At 49.3% G+C, this 26,739-nt stretch overlaps 2 protein-coding genes across 2 annotated transcripts in view; one reads left to right on the top strand and one right to left on the bottom strand.

Annotated features, from left to right (window-relative positions):
* PI4KA (phosphatidylinositol 4-kinase alpha) overlaps positions 1-13,780 on the bottom strand; it is a 74,734-nt gene extending 60,954 nt beyond the window's left edge. Inside the window, exons 1-2 of the mRNA XM_072953382.1 lie at positions 13,555-13,780; positions 644-760 (exon numbers count right to left, since the gene is read on the bottom strand). Coding sequence (XP_072809483.1) covers positions 644-760; positions 13,555-13,704 — 267 coding nt within the window. The 5' untranslated portion in view covers positions 13,705-13,780. The remainder of the gene's footprint in view (positions 1-643; positions 761-13,554) is intronic.
* A 123-nt stretch (positions 13,781-13,903) lies between these two features.
* SNAP29 (synaptosome associated protein 29) lies at positions 13,904-26,386 on the top strand. The gene is made up of 5 exons (XM_006219091.4): positions 13,904-14,298; positions 20,743-20,939; positions 21,736-21,821; positions 23,741-23,839; positions 26,114-26,386. The coding sequence occupies exons 1-5, from the start codon at positions 14,077-14,079 to the stop codon at positions 26,269-26,271; spliced, it is 762 nt and encodes a 253-aa protein (XP_006219153.4). The 5' UTR covers positions 13,904-14,076; the 3' UTR covers positions 26,272-26,386.
* The last annotated feature ends 353 nt before the right edge of the window (positions 26,387-26,739 follow it).

The raw sequence follows: 26,739 nt of genomic DNA, 5'->3' as shown, positions 1-26,739 counted from the left end.
CTACCTGATGCTCGGAAATGCTGAAAAACCTCGGTAGTTTTGAAAACAGGGCTGCAAATTCTATGACACTACTGTCACTGAAAGGTGGTGTGGAATCCACCTGCCCTGGGCACCGGGCCACCTTGGTGACCTGCTTCTGGTGCACTGGCCACCCTCTGTGGCCGTGGGCTCTAAAACTTAACTTACATCAAACACGGTTTTGAGAAAGACAGTATTACAAAATTATCTCAAAAAATACTATCATTTCAGAAGGAAAAGAAATGGTTATTCTAAGTCTGATTAACAAGTGTGGTACCTGAGGTTGAAAATCAAGTCTACTCTGGAGGCCACACAACGACTTCACAAAGTATGGTAACTAACTTCCTGGCAAAAACAAAGGCAAAAAACAAACCAAAACCCCCCCAAACTTCTAAAAAGTAACACAGTATATTCACATGGTCCAGAGAACACACTGTCCCGAGGAGGGGCCTGGAAAGAAGCCTCATCCCCACCCGCCCCAACCCCGTCTCGCCCACAGGTGAGCACTGGACCAGGTCGTGCGCATTCCCGGGGTGCTGACTGAGGTAAATAAAGCAGGCGCACATGTAAACCCTAGCCGTGCCCTCCTGCGCCTGAAGAAACTTTCGATCTAGGAAAGTCTTACCTGCAGGTCAGATTCAATGAGGAAAATGCCCAACGCAATCACCGCATCTCTCCGCCTTTCATCTAACTGGAAGACCCCGTGGAAATCCACGGGGCACATACAGAGCAGCTTCTGGACCTATAAATGAGACAAAAAGCCCAAACCCATTGGTTAAAAACATAGAAACCCCATTCAGAATGCATCAGTACCATAAAAGCCCAGTGAGTCTATACAACCAATGAGTCATTTTTTTTCAATCAAAAGATCATGAAAAGGACGTCTCCAGCCTCTGAAATGAGGGGACCCGTGCCCCCTGAGGAATCTGGCCCGAGGGCTGCAACGCCGTGTCCATGAAGCCTCCCATCTGCACACTGGCGTCAGGACAGGACGAGGTCTCCACTTCCCAGGGGTGCCTATGAGCAGGTTATGCAAACCCCCTACAGTCACCAGGCCTCTCCCTTAAACACAAAACGCGTGTAGAGCACTTAGGACTGTGCAGAGCACCCAGTCTGTGCTCAAAAGAACACCTACTGTTATCAGACACGCCGTGGTGGCCAGCAGAGGGCAGGCAGGCCAAAGGCATCAGTTTACTAAGTGATAGAAACACTAGTAAGTGACTGTCATAAAGGAACCAAACATGAAGATTTTGTATGAGCAGGAAACAGGTGATGCCAATCTTGAAAGTCTCTACAGGGGACGTTCTAAACGGAGCCTCAGGTAAGAACCAGGAGGCCCCGACCCCGCTGTCCGTGGCCCTGTGGGAGGGCACTCACTGAGACTCATGTGGTCGGGCGGGTGGTTTGATGACAAAGGAAATCGAATAAGCGCTTGGCATTTGCCCTGAAATGCATCAATTACCACTGAAATTTTTAAAAGAGAGCAAAATTCCTGTTGTTTGCTTAGATTTAAAAGGGCAAACACAGACCTGAGAGAAATGCCTTCTAACCTGAAGGAGGCAACAATCTTTGTCCCAGCAAATTTCCTTCTAGGAATGACTGTAAAGGAATAATCAGAAATGGGCTAAGATTACAAAAAACATCTTCATCCCAGTGTTGTGCATGGTAATGCAAGATCTGAAACAACCCAAAGATGTAACATTAGGAGCAGAATCATGATTCAACCACTTGATCAACTATTGGATTGACCCCACGAATCTGCCGATATTCAACCACTTTAAAAAGACCTATGAAAACAGTGCTTCGTAAAGTTTAACCTAATGGTGCAGGCTTAAAAAGTGGTATTTTTCTAAGACTAAGCAACGGCGCCGAACAATGCTCTAAATGTTCTGTAAGCTCACAAGAGGAATGGGACGACACGTGGAAGGAGGGCGCCCTGTCGCCCAGCCCCGGGCTCCAAGCTGCAGAGCAATGTCCTGACAGACAGGACGCACCCGTTTCTCCTCTGGATAAAGCCAATTAGCTGACACAATTGTCACTCCAATCACCAATAAAGTCAGGAAGAACTACAAATGCATGACAAATGGTGCTGGCGAGCCCTCTTACCCAAGGCCTAGTTATGGTTAACCTTGTAACGGGTTGTGTCTGCTTGGCTCTATAAAAGGGTGCAACTTCTTTCTGTCTTTATAATCCCTTAACCGACTGCCTGGGATATCACATTCCTGTTGAATGTTTGTTCAGTAAGACATGTGTTTTCTCTCTCTTCCACCTCTGCGGAGAGAGTTTCTGGGTTGGGAGATCTTTTCAAATTATATTTCCCCAGCAATAGTGCCTGCAGGACTACTTAGGAGGGGTGATCAGAGAAGGCCTCTCTAAGAAGGCATCAGTTAATTGGAATACGACTGAGAAGGAGCCAGCCGGGACAAACCAGGAAAGATCACTCCAGGAGAGGCCAGCGGAGCAGCAGCCCAGCAGGAAAGGGGAAGCAGGGATGCCCAGAAGTCCACATGAAGGCAGGAAGGACCCCACAGGCAGGTGCAGAGCTAGACTCTAATGGCTACGGGAAGCCAGCACCGCTGGGGCACATGTGGAGGCCTTCATGACTGGAGTTTAGAACGGGTTTAGAAGAATCCCTCTGGTTGCAGCATGAAGAACGGATTTTGGAGGACGAGAGTGAAAGTAGGGAGATGGGTCAGGACAAAGACGGCAGAGACAGGAGAGAGGCCGTGAGGTGGACTTGCTGTCAAAGTAAGGAAACGCCAAACCAAGTCTGAGAAAATAAGATGCACTCTCAAGTCTGTGTGACTGGGCAGAAAACTGCAGAAGAGAACCCACCCTAAGAGGGAATACAGGTCGGGTATTTAGGTCAAAATAAAGCTACATTAACAGCATTGCAAGCTGGCAGGCCAGACGTTTTTCTAAAAGAATACAACTTTGTTATCTGAAACCTCTGAGAATACTCTTTCTGGAGAAACAAAATTCCCTGAGAACTGAAGACTAAGCTTTAAGTACCAGGGTATTTTTTTGTTTGTTAACTCCATTTTTCAATTGTTTTCCTCTAATTTACTGCCCCCCCCTTGGACAATACTGAACATAAGTCAACATTTTCTAAGTGACCCAGAGCTATCACAATAAACAAAGGTGACTGTGACATGATGCATGTGTCTTAGAACGATGCCAATTTTGGCAAATTGGCAAATCACCTCCCTTAAACGTCAGCTTTGTCATATATAAAAGGACGATCAGATAGATTTTCGCAATGTCTGCTGTAACAACAAAATCCTGAACTTCCATCTACAGCCATGAAGGAATAGCAAGGTCTGGATTTATCTTCCTGCCATAAAACAACAGAAAAATGGACAAATACAAGAAACCACTGGTTTCTACACTGGACCCGGAGCACAGGACAGTGACACCTGGGGAAGAGGAAACAAGGTGAGCCCTACAACTGCCCTAGCTTTCTGCCCGAGACACATCCTGGACATGGAACAGGAACAAGAGAAGAATCTTCATTCTCACCACTTATAGCCAGTACTTTACTAGAGGGCCAGGGCAATTCGACAAGAAAATGAAATAAAAACCATCCAGATTGGAAAGAGGCAAAACTATCCCTATTTACAGGTGACATAATCTTTTTTGTAGAAAATCCTGAAGAATCTGCCAAAAAAGCACTAGACTTAACAAATAAGTTCAACAAGGTTGCAAAATACAAGATCAATATTCAAAAATCAACTGTAATTAAGTTTCAACTTTACAAGATGAAAAGAATTCTGGAGATGGATGGCGGTGACTAGAGTAAACTATTATGATTGTATTTAATGTCACAAACTGTACACTTAAAATGATTAAAATAGCAGATTTTAGGTTATGTATATTTTACCACAATAAAAAAAACTGGGGGAAAAATCACTTGTATTTCTGTATAGCAGCAATGAACAAACTAAAAATGATATTCAGAAACTATTCTACAGTGAATATAACATCATGTGAATTTGACCTTAATTTAAAAAATAATTCAACTTACAGTAACATCAAAGAACAAAATAATTAGGAAAAAATTTAACAAAGGAAGTACAAAACTCATACTCTTGAAAACTACAAAACATTGTTGAAGAAGACCTAAACATAAATGGAAAGACATCCCATATTCATGTATAATTAAAACTTAATATTAAAATGGCAATTACATTCTAAATTGACTTACAAATTCAACACAATCCCCATGAAAGTCCCAGGGGATGTCTTTGCAGAGATTGACAAGCTGATTGTAAATTCATAGGGAAAGTCAAGGGACCCAGAAATAGCCAAGGCAATCTTGAAAAGTAAGAATAAAGTCAGGGGACTCACTCTTCCCAATTTTAAAACTTCCTACAGAGCTCCAGTAATCAAGACAGTGTACTAGGATAAGGAAAGACAGAAACCAATGCTAGAATAAAAACACCTGTCACTCCAGAATTCTAGTCAGCAGAAATGAAGCTGAAAAAAATTTTTTTCAGACAAACCAAAGCTAAGAGAATTAATCACACTAGCAGACCTGCACTATGAGAAATGTTACAATCAGTAAGGTGTAAACATAAATTTACATAAAGGAATGAAGAGAACCAAAAACCGTGTACATACAAATGTTTATGTTTTCATACTTTTATCATTATTTAAATGTTATAACAATGTATTATGGAGTTTATAATACAGAATTAAAAATCTGTAACAGCAATCACCAAAAAAGGGGGGGTCAGATGAAATTACAGTTGTAAGGTTATTACACTACAGTAAAGTGGTATAATGTTACTTGAAGGTAGACTATGATACATTAAAGAGAGGCATATTTCAATCCTAGAACAGCCACTTAAAAAGAGAGAGAGCACTACAACTGATAAGCCAGTAGTGGAGATAAAATGGAATACTAAGAAATGAATTAATCCAAAGGAAGGCAAGAAAAGAAAAAAAGAACAAAAACCAAATGGAACAAATAAACAAGTATCAAGATGGTAGATTTAAATCCAACCATATTAATAATTACATTAAATGTAAATGGTCTAAAAACTCCAACTACAAGACAGAGATTTTCAGATTATAAAAGAGCATGCTACATGCCGTCTACCAGAAAATCACTTTAAATGTAAGGACGTAGGTTAAAAATAAAAGGATGCAAAAATATATATTATGCAAACACCATTAGCAAGAAAGCTGGAGTGGCTAGATTAATATCAAAGTGGATTTCAGAACAAGGAATATTACTATTCATGATGAAAAAGAGGTCAGTCAATTGATGATGAAGACATAACTATCATAAATATAAATATCTATGATCCCCAGAATCAAGTTTCAAAATACATGAAGCAAAAACTAAGAGAACTCGGGGGCGGAGGGTGGGAAGGGACAGACTGGTATTTCAAAATGTAGAATAGATTAAAAGATTATACTGTCACAGGGAAATATATACAAGATCTTGTGGTAGCTCACAGCGAAAAAAAATGTGACAATGAATATATATATGTTCATGTATAACTGAAAAATTGTGCTCTACACTGGAATTTGACACAACATTGTAAAATGACTATAACTCAATCAAAAAATGTTAAAAAAAAAAAACTAACCAACAGAACTCAAAGGAGAAATCAACAGATTCAGAATTATGGTTGGGGACCTCAACATTCGTCTCTCAGGAACTGACAGAACAAATAGGAAATAAGTGAAGATACTGGAGAGCTAAAAAACATATTTGACCTTACAGATAATTATAGGAGACACCACTCAACAAAAGCAGAATTTTTTTCTTGTACAACTGGAAAGTTCATCAAGACACATCTCACATATACTGGGTCTTTAAACAGATCAGTACACTTAACTGAAATCAAACAAAGTATGTTTCCTTACTGCAACAGAACTAAATTAGAAATCAGTATCAGAAAAAATATCTACAGAATTCCTCAATTTTTTGGAAATTAAACAACATGTTTCTAAGTACCTCTGAGTCAAAGAAGAAATCACAAGGAAATTATAAAATATTTTGAACATAATGAAGGAAAACAACATAATAAAATTTGTGTAATGCTGTTAAAGCAGCATTTACAGAGAAATTCATATCTTTAAATGCTTATGTTAGAAAAGAAAAGTCAAAATCTTACAATCCTATACTTATATTATTACAATTATAGTAATAATAAGATCCCCCAAAAGATTTAACACACTATTTTCCTAGTTTGTAAGAGACATCTAGAAAACCAACACTTAATATTTATACTAAATGGAATTTTCACAAATCTATTTAAACTGGTCTTAAATATCCCGTTTTATATGCTAATCATAAATGGCATTTTATTTTACTTATTATTAATATTTTAAATTCTTCACCAATCCCCTAAAGGCTATTAAACTGCTAAATGCTCTTAAGACAAAGTTGACAATCATTTGGATGACCTGTCATGGGTGATCATACCCTGCCCAACTCCCCACCCTATTTTGTGCCCTCCCATCTCCCTAAGCTGTAACCACTATAGCCTTCTTTATAACGTCATCAAATGAGTCAACAATTTTACTACCTCTAGGCCTTTGCACACGCTGTACCCCCCGTTAGGAGTATTCTTTGGTACATACATCATTGGCTACCTCCCTTAGCTGTTTTAAGGTTTTTCCTGATCCCTGCATGAATGAGGATCCCATGTAACTGGAGACTCTATTTTATCTCTTCTCGTATCATTTACCTTTTATAAAAAAATTTTTTGAGGGGGTAGGTAATTAGGTTTATTTATTTATTTATTTATTTATTTATTTATTTTTAGAGGAGGTACTGGGGATTGAACTCAGGATCTCATGTATGCTAGGCATGCACTCTGCCACTTGAGCTATACCCTCCCCCTTTACCTTTTTGTTTTTAAAGTAGATGCTACTCAAATTTATTTCAAACATATATATGAAATTGCAATTCACCTCCAGAGTATAACAGATCAACAAACTAAATATAACAAACCAAAGATTTAATATGTGTTCTTAAAGTCTTTTTTTCATATTGATGTTTCAAAGCAAAACTTTAAAAAAAAATTTTATTGGGGGGATAGGTTTATTTATTTATTATTTTTAATGGAGGTACTAGGGATTAAACACAGGACTTCATGCACGCTAAGCACGTGCTCTACCGCTGGCTATACCCTCCTCCTCGCTTACATTTATTTATTTATTTAAGTTCATTAACCTTTTTTAAAATTGGAAGTACAGCTGATTTACAATGCTAAATTGGTTAATTTTTGGTGCACAGCACAGTGATTCAGTTATATATACACATGTATGTGTGTATATATATTTTTTCCTATTCTTTTTCACTACATACTATTACAAGGTATTGAATTTAGTTTCCCCTCCTGTTTTTTTAATTGAAATAAAAATTCACCAACACCATTTACTTTTACTTCATGGCACTTGTTACCATTTTAAATCATATTTGCTTGTTTTCTGTGTAACACTTGTCTGTCTCTCTCCAAGGTAAACTGCATGACAGCAAGGCCATGTCTCTTTATTCACCCTCTAAGGGGCCCTGCAGGGCCTGGCACACAGAAGGTATTCGAAGGTTTAGCACAGAATGGATGGATGGATGGATGTCACCACCGCTTGCTCTCAGGATGGTATATACACCCTTGGCTGTCCCGAATCCAGGCTTCCAGACACGCTCCACACAGAAGCTTTCACAGCAGAGATAGAGCCTCCGAGACTCAACAAATAAATGCAAGTGAGACCTGAGGGGTTCTGCCTCAAGCCTGTGAAGGCAGGGTTCTGGCTGGCTTGGCAATGTTCACAAAAGGCCAAGCTTTTTTCCAAAATGCCAAGATACATGAGAGAAGCAAACATAAAAATGAGCATATAGATAAGTAACCGGGAAAGTGCAGCATGTGGAAGCACCGCAGCAAGTGAAGAGCTGCTGGGGAGGGACGGAGGCAAGCGGCAACACTGATGGCAGGAGAGAGGACTGCAGGAAGGAGCCAGAAATAGAACATTTCTGCCCTCTGGGGAGCAAACAGTGAGTGACATGTCCACTGAGACTCCCTGGGCGGCGATACAAACACCGCAGCTGAGTAACCTCCCTACGTACATCACTCCCAGGCCGCGAACACTCCAGGGCTCTTCCTGATCTTGCGGATAAAACCCAGACCCGAGGCTCCGACCACACAGGGGGCCCTTGCTTTCTGCTCCAGTCTCACTGCCACTCTTCCCTTTAAATAGATTATGTTTCCACCAGACTGCCTCTCCTCTGTGCTCCACTCTGTTCCCTTGCCCATCGCCAACGCTCAGTCCTTGTAAACACCCTTTGTTATTACTTCCAGGCAGGCCTGATTTAAGATCTCCACTGAAAAGAACCTCCCGACAAGTGCCCACGACACTTTCACTTTCTTACAGCATATTTCACTTTTTTTCCCTTCCACTGCATTTCCCACAAACCTATCAGGAGCCACCGAGAACAGCTTTGGGGTCCAAAGTAAAAATTATCTGCACCTCCCACCCCTACCCCAGCAAAGCACAAAACAGCTAAATATCTTCCCAGGAGTTTTACTGAAAAGCCATATAGTTCAGGACCGGCTCCTTTCTGGACAGACACCGGCCAGCCCTTCACCTGTTACTGCAGCTACTGATTTGTGAGTTAGCAGGGGGTCAGGACTGTGCACACCTAGCAGACCCAGCTGTCGAAATAAGCCACTCAGAGTGGCACACCTAGGAGTCAGTACTCAAGCAACAGGACTGCAAATTTGATGAGAACCCCGAACTGAAGTTTCCACATAACAGAAAACAAGAACATGGCAATATCGCCCGATCCTGGCACTTCTGCTTTGTGGGCCATTTCCTTAACTCACAATGTAACACAGCCAACCATGGTCAAATATTATCTTCGGCTCAAAACAATAAGGTACCCTTTTATGCCTACTGAGTTGGCAAGAAAAAAACAAAACCCAACAGTGGTGAAGCTATAAATGCGCACGAGGCACTTGCTGAGACGACCACGACTAAGTAGTCTTTTGGAAACAGGTGGGCAGTAAACACCAAGACCCATCGACAATGTAACACAAGGATTAATTCAGAAGACAAATTGCTAGATGTACAAACATGCCGTTTTATAAGGAAAAAACTAGAAAGTGGAAACAGAAGTGCTTCAGTAAGGTCTGTCAATGCAAAATAATGACATGCAGACAGTAAAAACAGGGGCTACTTTTGCAAAAGGCAATCAAGTGAATAAACTATATATGGTTACAAACTACAAAGCAGCTCTAAAAAATGGAAGTGTTGACGGGTTAATGTTCTGGACTGAATTATGTCCCTCCCTCCCAAATTCATTACTGAAGTCCTAACGGCCAGGTACCTCAGAATGTGACTGTATTTGGACAGAGGGTCCTTAAAGAGGTAACCAAGTTAAAATCAGAGGATTACACTGACTGGTGTTCTTCTAAGAAGATTGCGATTAAGACACAGACACAGAGGGAAGGCTAACTGAAGACACAAGGAGGGAGAAGACCACCATCTACAAGCCAAAGAGAGGCTTCGAGAGAAACCAACCCTGCAGACACCGTTCTCTTGGTGAGAAATTGTGAGAAAATACGTTTCTGTCATTTAAAGCCCTCTGGCACTGTTATGACAGCCCTAGCAGACCAACTCAGTTAATGTGGCATGATTACATATAAAGATTTTTTTCTTTCTCCAGTTTCTTCCTGAAATATATTAGCCTTGATTTAACAACACTGGTTCTAGCAACATGACTACCCTATGCCAAAGCTCATTCTCTCTCCTCCCACTGTTTCTTTTTTTTTCTTTTTTCACATGGCCTCACAAAAGAATGGGAGCAGGATAGGAAATTTTCAGTTTTGATGCTGAAAAAAATGCCAGTATCATGGTTTTCACTCTGAAGCACAGGCTGGATCACCACGAACTCCAGAAAGCCCACTGCCCAGCATCTGGCCACACACTCTCTGGATTACAGGTAAGAGTTCCCCAGATCCTCTTCCAGAGCACATCTACCAGGGAGGGTCCAGCCAGCCCAAATGCCACAGCACTGCTTAAACAAGGGATCAACAGCTAGCTAAGACACCTGGAGGTTCTGCTACTCGAAATGAAGAAAAGAGGGTTGTAAGGACATGAGAAAGGACTCTGATCAAAGCCTCCCAAGGAGGCAGGGGCCATCCCCGGATTTCCTGGGTACAGAGGAGGGTGCCCAGGCAGAGTCAGGAGGAGGCCCAGCAAGGACAGCTCAGCCACATTCTGAAGACCATGAAGAGCCAGAAAAGCACAGGGAGAAGTGGGCGGGCAGAGGGAAACCAGGGAGAGGGAGTCTGGAGCAGGCCATTTGCAGAGATTCCGGGCTAGACAGGACTCTCTTTCTTCTCAGTTTGTCTCCTCTCATCTTTCTCCCATAGGGGGAGGGCTGAGGGCTGAGTGGGCCTTCCAGAGGGCGTCCTCAGAGGTGGGCTGCAATCCCAGGGTTGGGCCTCAGGGCTGGGATGCCAGTCTTAGGGGCAGCCTAGCAGGAAAAGTTCAGAGCTCAGACATGGATCTGAGAACAGACGCCCAGGGGTCCTGAGTCTGGCTGTCTGAACACAGCAGGACTCTGGCCAGCAGACATGGGATAACAGAGTAAACGGGGGACCTGCAGCAGATGTGACTGCTGGTCACCTGAGCAACCAGATCAGGACTGTTTCTTATTCACCTGGCCTAGTATGTGCCACTTAATAGTCGGTGTTCCATACAGGTTTCTGAATGAAAGAGGGAATTAAAGAACAAGTGAAATGCTCTGAGTAGTGACAGACTTGGCCTCACAGCCTGGGGTCAGAGTGGGTGCATGGAGTAAGTCAACCCAGCTGTGGTCGCAGAGGGCCTGGCTAGAGAAAGCGAGGTCATTAATGTGCCCACGAGCCACTGAGGCATGGCAGTCTGCCTGAGCTTCCAGTGTCGGAGCCAAGGTGTCAGGTCTAGTTCAGAAACAGCCTTCCTCAGGCCAGCCTCATCTGCACCAGGCCCCACTCGGCCTCTGCCTTCTCTCTGGAAAAAAGGAAAGAGAAAAAAACGAAAACAAAGAAATGGCAGCAGGTGGGAGGGGCTCAACATGCATCTCTCCAGATTAAGTCTCCACACCTCTTATCTCAGGTGGGTCCCCAGAAATTCCTTTACTCTTAACAATCTCAAAAATCTTTTCCTTCGGAATGCTAAGAGCTTCTCAACAATTGTTTTAAAATAGGGGCACGTAGAAAGCAGACAGTATTACAGATTACATGGTAACAATGATCCCTGGTCTAATCAAGTCTCAAGATCACAGGTGAAGACAGGACAAATTTACATACGTTGGATGGAATCAGCCACCTACAGAAGCCTCCTCTGAGAAAGTTTCAGGGTCCCCAAGACCACACACACAGACACAGTCGTCCTCAGCTGACTGATATGACAGTGAAGGGTGTTAGCAAGGGAGAAAGACGGGGGGATCCAGAGAAATCCACGCACGGGCTTCCTCTCATCTGCCCCTCCTGGGAGGGTGCGCGTTCCTCTTTACAGCAGCAAACAAGCAGGAACACAGAGAATGATGTTTGTGCCTCAGGAAGTCCATCAGAGACACAGCACCCACGGCTTTTACCCAGAGCTGGTCACGCAGGCATTGTCTGCCTAGCAACCATCAAAATCTCCGATTCCCAGAAGGAAAGCAGGTGTTCAACACAAAACCATCTTGTTTGCACAAAGAGACTAGACACAGTGGACCTCCTCCCAATCAGTCAGGGAATGGAGGGAACAGTTCAAGCGCGAAGTTCCTGACACAAGCGCAGGGCCAACCTTGCAGGCAAGCCCTTCTGCAGACAGCAGCCTCAGGCTTGCTCGATTAACTCTTTCCTGAAGTGCTCTGTAAGTGAGGTCAGTGGGACTGAAGCAGGAAAGTGAAAGATGTTGTTAGGGAGCCGCATCAGTTAACTGTGAAACATATTGTAACCTCTCCAACAAAGCAGTTAGCACAGAATGCAAAGCTAACAACGTTGCAGTTAAGAGTGGTCCTGTGATTAGAGAAGCAGGCCAAAGAAAGCAAGTTGAGCTTAAGGTGCATTTTTCAGTTACTGAGAGGGAAAGGGCCCCACTACGGCCAAAGCCTGGGACCCTCTTCTAAAAGATCATCCAATTCCCTACACTCTCCTCCCTCTTCTCCGAGTCCCACAAGCAAACTTCCGCTAGGCTTTTCGGTTCTCCTACAAGGAAGGGAATGTGCTGACTAGTGGGCATGGATTTGATTTCATAAACCGGCGCTGTGGTCCATTATCAGGCTCATCCAGTAATAACCGTGATCATTCATTAGGCACACAGGTGCCTGCTTTTATTCCTGTCATTCTATCTGTCAACATACTCTTATCAAGTACTGTCCTTGAATTCTGCAGGAGAAGGTAGAGGATGAGATTGGGGAATTGATCTGCCAAGAATTACACTAATAAGCGAGTGACACAGGATTCCAATTCAGGTGTTCCTATCTCTACAACCTGTATTCTTTCCGGATGATTGTACTCCTTTGATTAGAAGTCTCCAGGGCCTACTCACCCTGCAAGTTTGAGAACCTACGAAGTCACAGAAGGCCTAGGTCACTCTGCCAAAGTGACACAGCCTGTTGGCTTCACCCCTCACCAGAGCCACAAAATCACTTCCAACTGCTTTGCTCCTATCAGACCACGTTCTCTTTCCACCCACCAGCTGTGGAGAAGAATAGCTCTAAGTAATCCTAACTCTTTAGGGCTAACACTGCAACCAGTCTCCCCGCACACTGGCTGGGGAAGCAAGCTGGCCTCTACTGTTCACCTGCTCTGTGCCTAACTCTGAGCCAAGAGCTTTATGCTCCAACTCATTTACTACTCAAGACCCACTTCATTTCACAGCTAAGGAAACAGAGGCTCTGACGGTTGAAGGATCCTGTCCAAGACGACACACACTGGCAGTGCAGAGACCAAGCATAGCTCTGACTCTAAAAGCCTTGTTGTCTCCACCGTCCGCCCCGGACAGCCATGGAGCTACCTTTCGTCTTTCGCCCGAGATAAGGAATCCTTCGGCGTTGAGTTGTCCTTTCTCCTCCGAAGACCCGGAGGTCAATTCCCTGGCTCCCTCACTTTTTTCAAACGCCTGCCTCTACGCGGCCTACCGCCCCCTCGAGTCTCTCGAGAAAATGCTGCGCAGCACATCTGCGTTTCAGAAGCGCCTCCACACTACTCCCTCGGCCCTTCACCTCGAAAAGCAAAGCACGTAAACGCGCCCGTTTCCCGAGCAAGGCACCGCTGCAAGGTCACGGAATAAAAGGCAGGGCACGCGGGGCACCGACCGCAGGTTCGACGCCGCTGCCCGGCCCTCCCCACGCCCCGAGCTGCCGCCCCCGCCGGGCGGTGTCACAGGGCGGCCCCGCGGCTGCGAGGCGCCCGCCGGCGCTCTCCCGCCACACGCTCGCCCCCAGCCCCGACCCCGGCCCCCGACCCCGCCGCTCCGCTCCCTCCCAAGCCGCCGCGCTCCGGGCCCCTCCTCCTGTAAGCCCGCGCCTGGCCGCCGAGCTACCTTCTCCAAGGATGCCGGTCTCTGTACGGCCAGCGAGCGGGCCAGCGACAGGACCGTGTTGAAATAGAAGCCGCGCGAGACGCCGGCGCCGGAGCCCGAGCCAGAGCCGCCGCCGCCGCCGCCTCCCCGGGCCGCCGCCGCCGCCATCATCGCGCGCCGCGGCGCCGCCCGCCGGCTTCCCGAACCGGCCCGCGGGCGCTGGAGCCCACGGCGCAGGCGCGGCTGCGGCCGGCTTTCGCGCCACGTGACCGCTCCGCTGCGGGGCGTGGCCGCGGGCGGCTCCACAGCAGGAGGGGGGCCGGCCGTGGTCGCGCCCGGGCCGGCTCCCCCCCGCCGCAGGGCACGATGGTCGGGTCTGCGGGCGGGGCCGCGGCGCGCGTCGGGCGGAAGGAGCTCGCGCGGCGCGGCACTGAAGGAGGTGGACGGACGCTTCCTCAGGGCCTCGGCGCGGCGGCTGTGGCTCCCCTGCGGTCCCGAGAGGGCCCCTGACGCTCCTGCCCGCGCGCGGCGAACGCCGGCGCCATGTCGGCCTACCCCAGGAGCTTCAACCCGTTCGACGACGACGCAGAGGACGAGGGCACCGGGCCGGCGCCGTGGACTGACGCCCGCGACGGCGCGCCCGCCGACCGGCAGCAGGCCCTGCGGCAGGAGGTGCTGCGCCGCGCCGAGGCCACGGCCTCCAGCACCGGCAGGTCCCTGTCCCTCATGTACGAGTCCGAGAGGATCGGGGTCGCCTCTTCCGAGGTGAGCGCGCCCGTCCCCCGAGGTTCCTCGGGGGTCGTCCGGTAAACCAGGATGGGGTCTCGTGCTTTAATGACTTCAAGGCTTGTGATACTTTGTCAGCTACGTAGAAGTGTGGTCTTCAGTACTCGAAACAGGCCATCAGCCCCCGGCCGTCTCCGAGCCGTTAGTCCCCTTAGCTGGTTGTTTCTTCTACTCCTGGTTCATAGGTCATCCCCACGCCGTGTGCTATCCAGGTAAGTGAAGATTGTGGACAGCAGAGCCCGGACTTGGGAAGTGGAGAGTCAGCCTCTTTTACACGATCAAGTGGCCGGAAGCCTGGCCCCAGGGCTTCAGCCGCTCCTCCTGGAGTGACCCAGCGGGGACTGCGTGCCTCCGAGCAAGTGGGCCCTGAGTTCTTCCCCGGCATTGACCGCTTCTCCCCTTCGGCAGAAGGGGTGTTGAAGTCTTGTCTGCCTGGAGGGCTGCTGAGTGAGCCAGAGCTGGAGTCTGGTCGGGCCCAGGGCCTTCCCTTTCCTTCCCAAATCCAAATGAAAATGTCCAAGACAGAAAGTCTGCGGTCTGTGACAGTCTGTTTTTCCGGCTCACCTTTGTCTAGTCTTCTTTTCATCCTTAGACGATCTCAGAGACTCAGACCTTAAATGAGGATTGTTCCCTCTTTGGCACCAGATCATCTCAGCTTACCAATGAAACAGTTTTGTTTAGGCATTATCTTTTTAAGTTTTAAAAAATGTAATTGTGCATTACTGCTATATAGGCTTAGAACGATTTGTCATAAACATTTGTAGTTCTGGAAGCTAAAAGGTTGTCCTCCGGGGGTTGCTTCATAGTTTTTTTTCAGGGGGTAGTAATTAGGTTTGTTTGTTTGTCTATATATTTACAGAGGTACTGGGGATTGAACCCAGGACCTCATGCCTGCTACAGATGCACTTTACCACTGAGCTGTACCCTCCCTGCTTCGTAATTCTTTTCTCTGGCAAAGTTCACTCTGACCACACGGTCTTGGACAGTTTTGAGATACATCTTAGTACTGCCCGTTGCCACTTTCTTGGGTTGTCCCCCCTCCCCACCTCTCCCTGTTACAACATCCATCATTGGCCCATCTTCCATCTTTAGCCTCATTGAGGAAGTTTAGCTTGTGTCTGTCAGATTCCTATGAGTCCCCCAGTGAAAGGTTTTGCCTTAGATTTGGGAGGATTGCCTGTGGTCTTAGGGCAAAGGTGGAGGGTTCATTTGGCTAAGGGTCCTAGGCCCAAGGAAGCCCACTAAAAATGTTTTTTTAAACATTTTTTATTGATTTATAATCATTTTACAATGTTGTGTCAAATTCCAGTGTTCAGCACAATTTTTCAGTCATTCATGGACCACTAAAAATGTTTTGAAAAGACATCTTTGGAAACAGAACAAACGAAGAAGAAAATGAGAATGACAGAGTAGGATATCATGGCAGAGGAGAAATTGAGATCTGGCTTTTAAGGCTAAGGTGTAGATAAGTGTGAGGAAGAGGAGGAGGAGGTATGTTCCCAGGCAAGAAAGGAGGCACACAGAGGCATTGGCCCAGCGCCACAGCTCCTGGACTTCTGAGCAGGAAGTGATGCCCAGGAAGCCTTCCCAGAAAGGGCCTGAAGGAGGACCCAGCATGGTCAGGAGCACCAGAGACATGGCAGATGGAATTGTTTCATACAAATTGTGGTGAAAGCCCCATGCTGCCCCCAAAAGTCCTTCTCTCTATGCAGTGGGGACTGGGAGAGCAGAGACAGAGGGACACCTCAGGCCGTGAGGCTTGACATGGCTGTGCCAGGTGTTGCTCTAAAAGGTGCAGGATGATTATGGCTGAGCAGGTGACAGACTGTCATCAGCATGATTATGCACTGGATTTTTCCAGGGTTGAATCACTTCTTAATTATCCACGGCCCTGGGAAGGCAGGAATGGTCAGCAACTCACCCCACCCTGTGCTCTCCAAATTGTCTGAATCCATCTCATCACACCCACCCATCTGGCTCCACCCCTCAGAGTTGGGGGGTGGGGGCAGGTGAGTTCGGACCTGACAGGCCCAAGTCGCCCACTAAACTAACCTCCCAACCTAGACAGGTGCCCACCAGATACCCAGCGCTGAGATGTGTCAAAACAGGACCCACTTTTATAGAGGATTAGGACTTCTCAGGTAACACTAGGTCGGAAAGGTCACTATAAATCCCAGCTTGGCAGCAGTCTTACTTAGTCTCCTCATCTCTAGCACTTGAGAGCTGCCCTTCTCCAGTGAAACCTGCAAGGTTCACATCTCAGGAAGGCTCTCGCCTCAAGTCCTGACCCCAGAGCCCAGAGGAGAGGTGGTCAGGGCAGAGCAGGTCACGCCTGGCCGTTTCTGTTTCCCAGGTGACTTGTTACTTCTTTTTCACAAAGTTTAGTTTTTGTGAAACGATACTCCAGTCACAGGGTTCAAAATTCAGAACATCAGAAGGCTGTGCAGGCTCCCCTAGCCCCGCCCCCAGGCTGTACAGGCTTCCCCCACCCCATGGGCTTTTCAGGCCTCCCGCCCACCCCCTGCAGCCTGCTGCGTCCCTTCCTTCAATGTCGTCGTGGAGATCCGCTGTGTGTAAAGACATACTGATTGTCTTTCTTTTTTAACTTTAACTTAAGCGAAAGCATCCTGTACCTCCCAGACACACGTTGCTTGCTGGGATTGGAGAGCATCTCATAGCAACACACGGGTGGGGGGGCAAGGGTGCCGCTGTTTCTTTTTCTATGGCTGTGTCTCATTTCCCTGAGTGGATGGCTTCATTTCTGCAGCCAGTCCCCATGTACTGGGCGAGCCTGTTTGCGTCCCACTAGGATGTGGTCTTTGTGCCCCCGTTCACGGCCTTAACCAGAGAGACTGCCTGCCCAGGGCACCCCTCATCCCCTCTGGCTGCTGAGCACGCACCAGGGATGTCTTGGGAGGCCTGGGATCTCAGTACAGGGACGCTGACAATAAATGTCAGGCCCCGGCCCCTGCGCGGCCGGCGCAGCAGCACCTCCAGAAAGAGAATCTCAGGGACTCAGCCTTGCGTGCAGGGCCTCTCACCTTGTTGGCGTCTTTCCAGCACTCAGCAGTCACTGAAGCCCTTTTGGGCGTTCGGTTCAAAGGAGCCTTTTCCAGCCCAGGAACAGAGGCCATCGCAGCTGTCTTTGTAGGGTGTCCCCATGGCTAGGGCAGTGAGGATGTCCTCTGCGCGGCTGGTCTTGGGGCGGAGCCTTCCCCTCTCCAGTGGCAGCTGTACTGACCAGAGCCTCCCCTCCAAGGCAGCCCCACTGGGTTTGCTGCAGCCAGAGTTCTCAGCACACACCTCTCCTGAAGCAAAGGCTGATGGAAGTGGGCAGACCTCTGCTTGATAAAGTAACTCCCTGTGGACAGCTTTGCAGGAGGAGCCGTCTCCTGCTCAGCCTTCTGCCCTGGCGCTTCTCAGCACAGTGCTCCTCTAGTGGCTGGCAAGTGACTGACTGACCTGGGATGGGAAGGGAAGGGATAGGGAGAGTCAAGTGACTGAGTGACCCAGCATGGGAAGGGAAGGGGTTGAGGAGAGGATTGATTGGAAATGGACAGGGGATGTGGTGGGAGAAGGAATCAAGCTTTGTGGCTCTGGATGAAATAGGTCTGCTCTGGATTTATTCTTTTTGGTTTTTTGTAAACCATCAGTGATTGAATTCAACTATTGAGAAGTTCCGGGATCACATTTGCTGGCCCTGTAGCTGTAACAAGGCACCTTTCAAGGTTGGGTTGTTACTGTCCAGGCAGGTCAGACATCCCACCCTGGCCCTGTGGCATGTGGCCACGTCTGCTGTTCCTTCCTGAAATGTCCACCCGTGGCTGCCATGGTGTCCAGGGGGACCTTGCTCTCCTGACCAGATGATGTGCTGGGGAGGCCGAGGGGCTGTCTGTTCTCCAGCATCTGCCTCCTGGTGGTGGTTCTGAGAGTGAGACTGCTGTTTAAAGGTCGTGTTTGGGAGTCCCCAAGACCACCCTCAGGCTTAATGATTCTAGAAGGAATTATAGAACCGGGTAGGGCTGTTACACTCGTGGTTATGGTTTGTTACAGTGAAAGGATACAGATTTTTGTCATCCGAGGTGCAGGGATGGTGGGCAGGGCCCAGGGGAGCAGCACAGGCCTCCCATCGTCCTCCCCCGGGGAGTAGTGTGGGCCATGCATACTTCTCCCAGCGGTGATGTGTGACAGCACGCAGGGACTTGTCCACCAGAGAAGCTCGCCCAAGTAGGGGGTCAGCCACGAGGCACAGCTACCCGCCTGGCTGACCCGAGTCCTCTCCAGCCCCTGCAGAGGTCATGCCATGTGGCCCAAGGCCCCGTCATAAGTCACATGGCTGACGTAGACTGTCAGGCTGGCCTCAGGATTCAGAGAAGCAAAGTCACTCTTATCAGGATAATCCAAGGGCAAGGAGCTGGACAAGGCCTTTCCTGGGAACACGGGGTGTGGGCAGCCCAGGCCTGCTGAGTCAGCCGTGCCGGTCAGCCTGCACACGCCCTGGGAGACACCAGGCTCTGCAGTGGGTTGGGGCCGGTGGCCCTGCCGCCTGGCATCTTCACCCACTCCCCATCCTGCTCTCCACGCAGTTCCTCTCACCCACTGCCCCCGGCCCACTGCTCCATCTGCCTGGATGCTCTGGCCCCACCTGGCCTGTGACTCCTGACTGTTCCACTTTCAGTTTCTCACCCCATCAGGGAGTCCCCGACCCCTGCCCCAGGCAGACATGAAATCCTTGGGGGGCTGGCTTTGTCAGGGGGTGTGGCCGTGTGTGTGTGTGTGTGTGTGTGTGTGTGTGTGAGAGAGATGCTTGTGTTTGTCTCCCCATAGGGCCGTGGGCTCAGTGCCACAAGGGCCCTCTGCCTCCCCTGGGTTCCCAGTGCTGCCAGGTGTCAGCACGGGAGAAATCAGACCGGCCTCAGCCATCTCCTGTCCTCTCACCCCCGTCTGCCCTGCCAGGCTGGCGATGCCCTCAGGGCAGAGACTTGGGTTGACCCCTGTACCCGGAGCTCTATTCAATTAGCAACTCTTACTCCTCCTCCTAAAAATTAGCCTTTGCAAGATTTGCTTGACATATTAAAGGACAATTTTTTTTCTTTTTTGCTCAGAAAAGCCTGATGGTTTCTTCAGACCTGTGTCATGAGCTGGTGAAAAACATTTAAACATCCAAAGCTGTAAAGCTTGGCAGTCCTTAGTGTATGTCCAACTAGAGTTCAGCCAACGTTGTAGCTATGTGTCTGTACGTTATATTTTTAAACTTCACTCACTAAACATTCAGAATTAAAGTTATATATTGAGTTCCTAAGTGCCCTAAAAGCCTTCTGTTAACACATTTATATCTAAAATGGGCTCCAGCAAACCCTCTATGTGTAGATTCGTTTATCCTCAAATCTCCATTCAGGCTGTTGGTTCAAGATTGTTTGTGACTTTGTTGAGCATCTCTAATGACTGTCTGCATCATTAGTGTAATGATGAGCCACAGGGAGATTCAGGTTTCGGAGATGCAAAGAAGGCAGCCTCTTGGAGTAGAAGAAGAGAAGCTTGGGGGTCTTGTGGCTGAGTAGGGGGGTCACAGGGAGGGGACATGGCTGGAATGGCCTGAAATTGGGATTGGACCAGATTTGGCCCAAATAAAGTAAGGCGTTCGCACTGCCATAGTTAAAGAGTCAGGTCCAGGCTGCCCTGGGGACACTGGAGGAGGTAGCTTAGCCAGCTGAGCCGGTCCTTCCCTGCCTGAGGGAGCATGTGCTGCAGGCAAGGGGGAGGGAGGAGTTCTCCGTTGGGACAGGTGCTCAGGGAAGGCTTCTCTGAGGAAGTGACCTCTGAACAGAAACCCAGATCAAATGAGGGAGGAGCAGAACTGTGAGGAGCTTTACAGGCAGAGCAAGTAGCATGTGCAAAGGCCCTGTGCCAGAGTCGCCCTTGTGACCAGTTTTAAAGCTGAAACTGTGGATTGGCTGGAATCACACACTAACAGGGCCCAGAAAGGACACCAGAATGTAGTCTCTGAGTCTGAAGACCTGACCAGGGCCAGTGACTAAGGTGGCTCAGTGGTAGTCTCGTATCTGAAAGGGAGAGTCCAAGAACCACAGCCCAAGTCAGAGCCCTGGAGGGTCACCAGTGCTTGGGAGACAAGGTGGGGGGGTGGAGCTGGAGGGAGTCTGCCGCCAGTCCAAGCCTGCATTCTGACCCCATCCATCTCAGCGTGGTCCAGAGAGCCAGCCTCTATGACCAGAGGGAGAGGGACTCCAGAATAAATAGGAAAGAAAGCAGGCAGGTAGTGCAGGGAGGGAGAGACAGAGGGATGCGTGTTCACGGGTGACAGCGTCGTCCACATGTGTGCCAGCTGAAGGCTCGCAGGAGCCTGCCTGTCTTCTCAGTGGGGTGGGGAATTACAGAAGAGTCATGCCGTCCTCTCCTCCCCAGGAGCTCATCCGGCAGCGAGGAGCCCTGGAGCGCACGGAGAAGATGGTGGACAAGATGGAACAGGACCTGAAGGCCAGCCAGAAGCACATCAGCAGCATCAAGAGCGTGTTCGGGGGGCTCGTCAATTACTTCAGAGCCAAGCCTGCGGAGACCCCGCCCCAACAGAATGGCACCCTCGCTCCCCAGCCCAACAGCAGGTGAGCGGGCCCCCAGCCGTCCGGATGTGGAAGAGCAGAAAGTGGGGCTGGGTGAGAGTGACTCAGACTCTCATGCCTTGAAGGGACCCAGGGACACTGAAAGTTACTCACTGGGGGGGATTTGTCTTTAAACACTTGAAACAAGAAATGTTCTCCGCTGCTCTGGGTTGTGTTGGTGTGGTCGCTCTCCAGTCTCCACATTCTGCTGATCTGAAAATCAGTACAGGTGTAACTCACCTCACAGAATTTTTGCCTTAAAGTCTGTGTCCAACTTTTCCATATCTAATCCAGTTTACCCATTGATCATCATTTTAAAGGTAGAGATTATTTTCCTCAAGTTATGGCTAGAGAAGTAACAAAATCACACATGCAATTTTGTGGGTATTTGGGTGTTATGTGTTCAAAGATAAGAATTGAGTTTCTGCTGAAACGGATGACTGCTGTTCATCTCAGATCAGAGTGTCTGGTTTTTACTGTAAAAACGATGTAGCTGTATTATAGAAAATCCACACCTTACCTGCCGTAACAGGAAAACTTAAAATTCTGGTTGTTCCTCTTATTCAGTGTTTTCATAATTGCAATCTGAGTATTCATTTGGCTTTGTAGCCTGCTTCTTTTATTTAACCCAGAAGCTCATGGGGGCCCGCAGGACTCCTGGGAGGTGCTGGTGAGACCCCCATGTGGTCAGGAGGCCTTTGACTTTCTCACATGGGCATCGCTGGAGAAGGCTGACTGCACCATCACAAGGGTTCCTCCTGTCTAAAAGTTTTCTTTTTCCCTTGCCTTTTATCCAAAGATTGAAAGAAGCCATAAGTTCGAGTAAAGACCAGGAGGCACAGTACCAGGCCAGCCACCCAAACCTCAGGAGGCTGCACGACTCAGGTCGGTGGGGACCTGGCTCCTGCCCACACCCGGGCTCTGTGGGGACACCTGGCCATGGGGTTGGTGCGCAGCACCTCTCAGGGAGCCAGAGCTGTGCTTTATGGTGGTGTCAGCCCTCCTTCCCCCGAAGAGAAAGGGATAAGGGGGTGGGAGCCTGCTTCATGCAGCTCTGAGCTCTTCCAGCTGAGAAAAGCCACTTGCAGGGAAGCACCTATGGTAAGTAGGGTGATGACCCCCAGAGACATCCCCGTCCCAATCCCAGACCCCAGAAATACATCAGGTTATGTGGCACGGGGGAACCGTGGTCATAGGGAATTACAGTTGGTGACCAGCTGACCTGGGACAGGGAGAGTATCCCGGGGCCTCCACATGGACCCAGTGAAGTCAATGTGAGTGGAAAGGGGGCAGAGGAGAGAGTGTCCGAGTGAGAGACCTGAAGGTGCTGCCCTGCGCGCCCTGAGACGGAGGAGGACCACCTGCGGAGGCTGGACCTCCAGGAGTCGGGAGAGGTGGGAATCGGATTCTCCCTAAGAGCCTCCAGGAGGAAGACACCCGGGTCAAAGCCCAGGGAGGCCGGGTTGGACTTCTGGCCTCCAGAACTGAAGGGTGATCTGTGGTAGTTTGTTCCAGCTACAGGGGCAGCTGATGCAGGCTGAGCCCAAGTGGGCGGACAGGCCGTGGGCCAGGAGGGTGGGACAGACTGTGTTTTGTGTCACATCACCCCATTCCTGTCACATGACTGGCCCAGACTCATCCCGTATCTGGGAAGGAACTGAGACCTCCTTGGGCTCGTATAGACAGACCCCCTAGAAGGCCAGGCATGTCAGAAGTAACCAGGTGGTTACCGTGCCGCCCTGGGGGAGCACAGAGCCCACTGCTGCTGGTTGGCACGGCCGAGGGGGGCCAGCCTGATGGACGGGGAGCCAGAGAGGGACGGAGTTCAGTCTGCGAAGGCGAAAGCCTCCAGGGAAGTGAGAACTGAAGTGTACGAGGCCTGCCAGGCAGCCCAGCCTATCTTCCCCTGAGGAAGTGGGGCAGGAGCCCTGCACCTGAAGGGCAGTTTTAGGAACTAAGGGAGTTTTAACTTGTATTAGCTTAAGAGAGTCAGAAAAAAACGAAAACAAAACGAGACACCGTATGGGCTTGTGTAAGTCATGCTGGAGGAAACACACCAGGTTGAAAAAGAGATGCTCCCCAGAGGACGTGAGCTGGACGACACGGCTTCTCTGTGTGCATTCCGAAACCGAAGTTCCAGGAAGGTTTCTTGGGGGCAAATGCGTCTTATTTAACATTTCTTTTCCCTGAGGCTGTGTAGCTCTACGTGGCTGCAGCTCCACTTCCATACCAGTACAAGCACAGGGGTGCGTGTGTCTCTTAACCCAGCTTGTGTGCCCAGGTGTGCCCGGGTGACCTGCAGACTGGGGGGCTTTGATCTCCGAGGGGCTGCCCCTCTCTCTCCCACCAGGCCTGCCCGGAGCTCCTCACTCCCACACCCATCTCTCGGTGGCTTCAGATGTACCACTTTATCGCTTCCACCTGTTTTCCAGATTAAGGGTTTCTGTTGGTTTGGCTTTTTTAGGAGGTGATTATTTATTTAGAAACATGATTACAGCTTATTCAAATGATAAATTTGATAGGATACATGTTGTTTTATTTAAAATATTGAGAAGTTAATTTCATTTTAAAGCTATAGGTAAAAGCTTTGTTAACTATTTTGTGTTCACATATCTACGTTTGCCTAAATAAACCCAAATAAAGGAATATCAATAGATCCTTTTCTTCAATCCGTTACAAAGCCAACGTACCAAAGGAGTACAATTAGAATTTGGATCTTTCATATCAGAATAAGGTTAATTTTGTGAAGCAGCATTTCAAGGGATGTCAGTGAACATGTCTCCTGATGTTTCTTTGTAACGCAGACTCTGTCCCCGGTGGGGCCAGTTCTGCCGTGAGTACCGAGGCTTACCCAAAGAACCCGCACCTTCGGGCCTACCACCAGAAGATCGACAGCAACCTCGGTAAGCCTGGGGAGGCCCCGCCCCAGCCCAGCCACTACGAAACCCGGTGTCTGCCTGCTCCCCTCCGCCACCCCCAACACTCTCCGGAATCTGTCCCCTTGTCTCCACCCTCACCTCTCATCTGGGTGGTGACAGGGATCGCTAGGGAGTCACACACTGCAGCCTGGCCTCACAGAGCCCCCACTTCCCCTCTGGGAGCTGGGCACAGGGACAGAACCTGCCTCTGAAACAGACACCAAAATCCTGCTGCCCAACAGCAACCACTGATTTGGTGTCACTCCTTCCGTGTCTCGTGGATGTGTGTGCAGGATGTCAGGTTTTCCGGATTCTGCCTTTTCACTTACATCTTTTATCATTTCACTGCATATCACTTTTATATTTTCACTTTTGTTGTATCTTCACTTATACCACTTTCCCTAAATCTTTTTTCCTAAAATGTATCTGAAAAGCCAACTTTGCAGCTCCACGCCCTGCTGTTAGACACACAGGTGGTTTGCCACAAGGAAGCCTCTGGCCATGTTTTGTGGACAGATTGCTAGAAGTGGAATTACAGGGTCAGGAAAAAGAGTCTCCTTTTGAGCCCTGGAAGAAATCTTCACAGAAATAAGACATTGGTTTTGGAGAGTAGGCACAAACAAGACCACGTATATAGAAGCACTGGAATTCCGCCACCCGCAGTGACCGTCACCGCCCTTGGGGCAAACGTTAGCACAAGACCTGTGTGGCCAGGGCCCCCAGCCCTCCCCACACTTGACAGGCCTTTGCCCTAAGAGCTGAGGGAAACCCCAGAGGCCACCTCTCACTTCTGTCCTCTGGACTCTGGAGCCAAAGACCTCAGGCAGAGGTGTGACTGCCGGATCTGACCACCGCAGAGAAACAGGCTTACGGAGCCATCCATCCCCACCAGAGGTTTCCCCGCCACAGAGAAAGGCTGTCCCCATGCTGCTGGGGGAGGGGCCGGGATTTGGGGGAGGCGGGAAGAAGAACGCGTCCTGCTGACCCAGGGCTGAGGGTGTTTGGCGGGGCTGAGACCCGCAGCCCAGGTGGTCTGAGTGGTATGGGCAGAACGCAGCGTGGCCGTGATCCCGTCCTGGGCAGGCAGAGCACACCTGAGAGTGGGGTCAGAATGTATACCAGCCCGCCACCCCCTCCCTGCCTCCCCTGGGTGCAGGGAGGGCTTTCACTCCTCATGTTTGGACTTGAAGTTCAGTGACAGTCACATGACCTTTGCCGCAGTAGCATACTCAGTTACCTGGGACTCAGCCGAGGCGGCAGCACCTTCTGTCATTTATTCCTCCAGACGGGACCCTGGGCTGCTGGGCCGGTGCCCCCGACTTGCACAGAGGCCACCATCTTCCCAACCACAAAGTAAACCAAGGAAATGGTCCAACCTGGTTTGGGGGATCAGGGCTGTCTATCATCCCCTAGAACACCCACAGCATCTATGCGTCTGCACACCTGGGGAGTGGTAGCCAGGCGTGCATGAGTGTGGGAAAGTGTGAGTTTTCATAACAGAGGCTGGGGGACTTCATGGCTTCTGGGTTCAGTGGTAGCATCTGTAGTTCTTGTGTTTTCTGGGAGGGCACCCCCGGTGACAGGACAGGGATGGAGCCCGCATTTCTCATGCTGCTTGCAGAGTAGAGGTGGGTGGGTGGCAGCCTGTTCTGAGGGCTCCTGTTAGACAGAGCTTCCAGGTCTGTCTCGGGTGTTTCCAGATGGGGATCCTCACCACTGTGGACCTGGGATTCATCCAGCCTTAGGGAAGCTGGAGCCGGGAGGCTGGAGAGCAGGCATTGCTGAGTTCTGCCCACTGGCGGGGCTTTCCCTCTGGAAGCACAGGCCAGCAGTCTGACTGTTCATGACCAGAGTTTACTGTGGGGTCTAGGAAGGGAACATGTGTTCCAGGACCCTTTGTACTGTTTTCCTGGGTACCACCTGCCTTTGCAGTGTGCAGGAGCTTACTTGAAGGTTCAAAGGCAGCTGAAAATGATACAGACTTCTGAATTTTTAAAAATGCTGGAAGGACAAACACCATCTTGTTAAGTGGTTACTGTTGGGGGGCGGCAGAAGGAGCGGCTCACACATGAAGCCTTTATTACTTTCTTTTCATTTGCACATATTTTGGAACAAGTCACCAAAGCCCTGGGGTCTGGCTTGTCATATGAGAAAGAGGAGTCAGGAGCCTCGTGCTGGGGAGCCCCTTGTCGGGGGGAGGGTGCGGGTCGCAATGCTGTGACTGAGTGCTCAGCCCATGTGTGCGCCCCTCTCCTGCAGATGAGCTGTCCGTGGGCCTGGGCCGGCTGAAGGACATAGCCCTGGGAATGCAGACGGAAATCGAGGAGCAGGACGACATTCTCGACCGCCTCACCACCAAAGTGGACAAGCTAGATGTCAACATAAAAAGCACAGAGAAAAAAGTTCGGCAGCTTTGAAGACAGAGGAGGATTCCACTCCATCGTGATGAAAAGATGCGGAAGATCTTCCAGATTCGCGAGGAATTCCGTTTCTTACTTTAGTATGTGATTTAACACGTGTTTGCAAACAGTACCACGGAGTGGGTCTCGAGAGCTTTTGTTGGGAGAGGACGCGCGTCCCACTTTTCTCAGGGCTGACAGTTTCTCAGTCCTCTGAGCTGAGTGCGTGGAGTTTCAGCCTGAGCCCAACGGCCTGGCCCATGTGCCTGCCCCGGCGTCTGACGGCCTGCTGGAGTGGGAGAGAGGACCTGCATTTCTCACTTGGAGAGGGAGAGGGAGCAGATGGAAGGATAGGGGTGGAAGTCGTCAGGAACCACCAGCCCATTTCCCTGTTGGCCCTACTTCTGGTCCCCAGGCCTTCCATGGGTCAGAGCACTAAGGGCCATGTGACCGATTGTATGTGGGGGGTCCTTTCTCCCCACTGCC

This window comes from Vicugna pacos, chromosome 32 (genome assembly GCF_048564905.1).
Source record: "Vicugna pacos chromosome 32, VicPac4, whole genome shotgun sequence".
Taxonomy (NCBI): domain Eukaryota; kingdom Metazoa; phylum Chordata; class Mammalia; order Artiodactyla; family Camelidae; genus Vicugna; species Vicugna pacos.
This window is presented reverse-complemented; position numbering and strand designations above follow the sequence as displayed.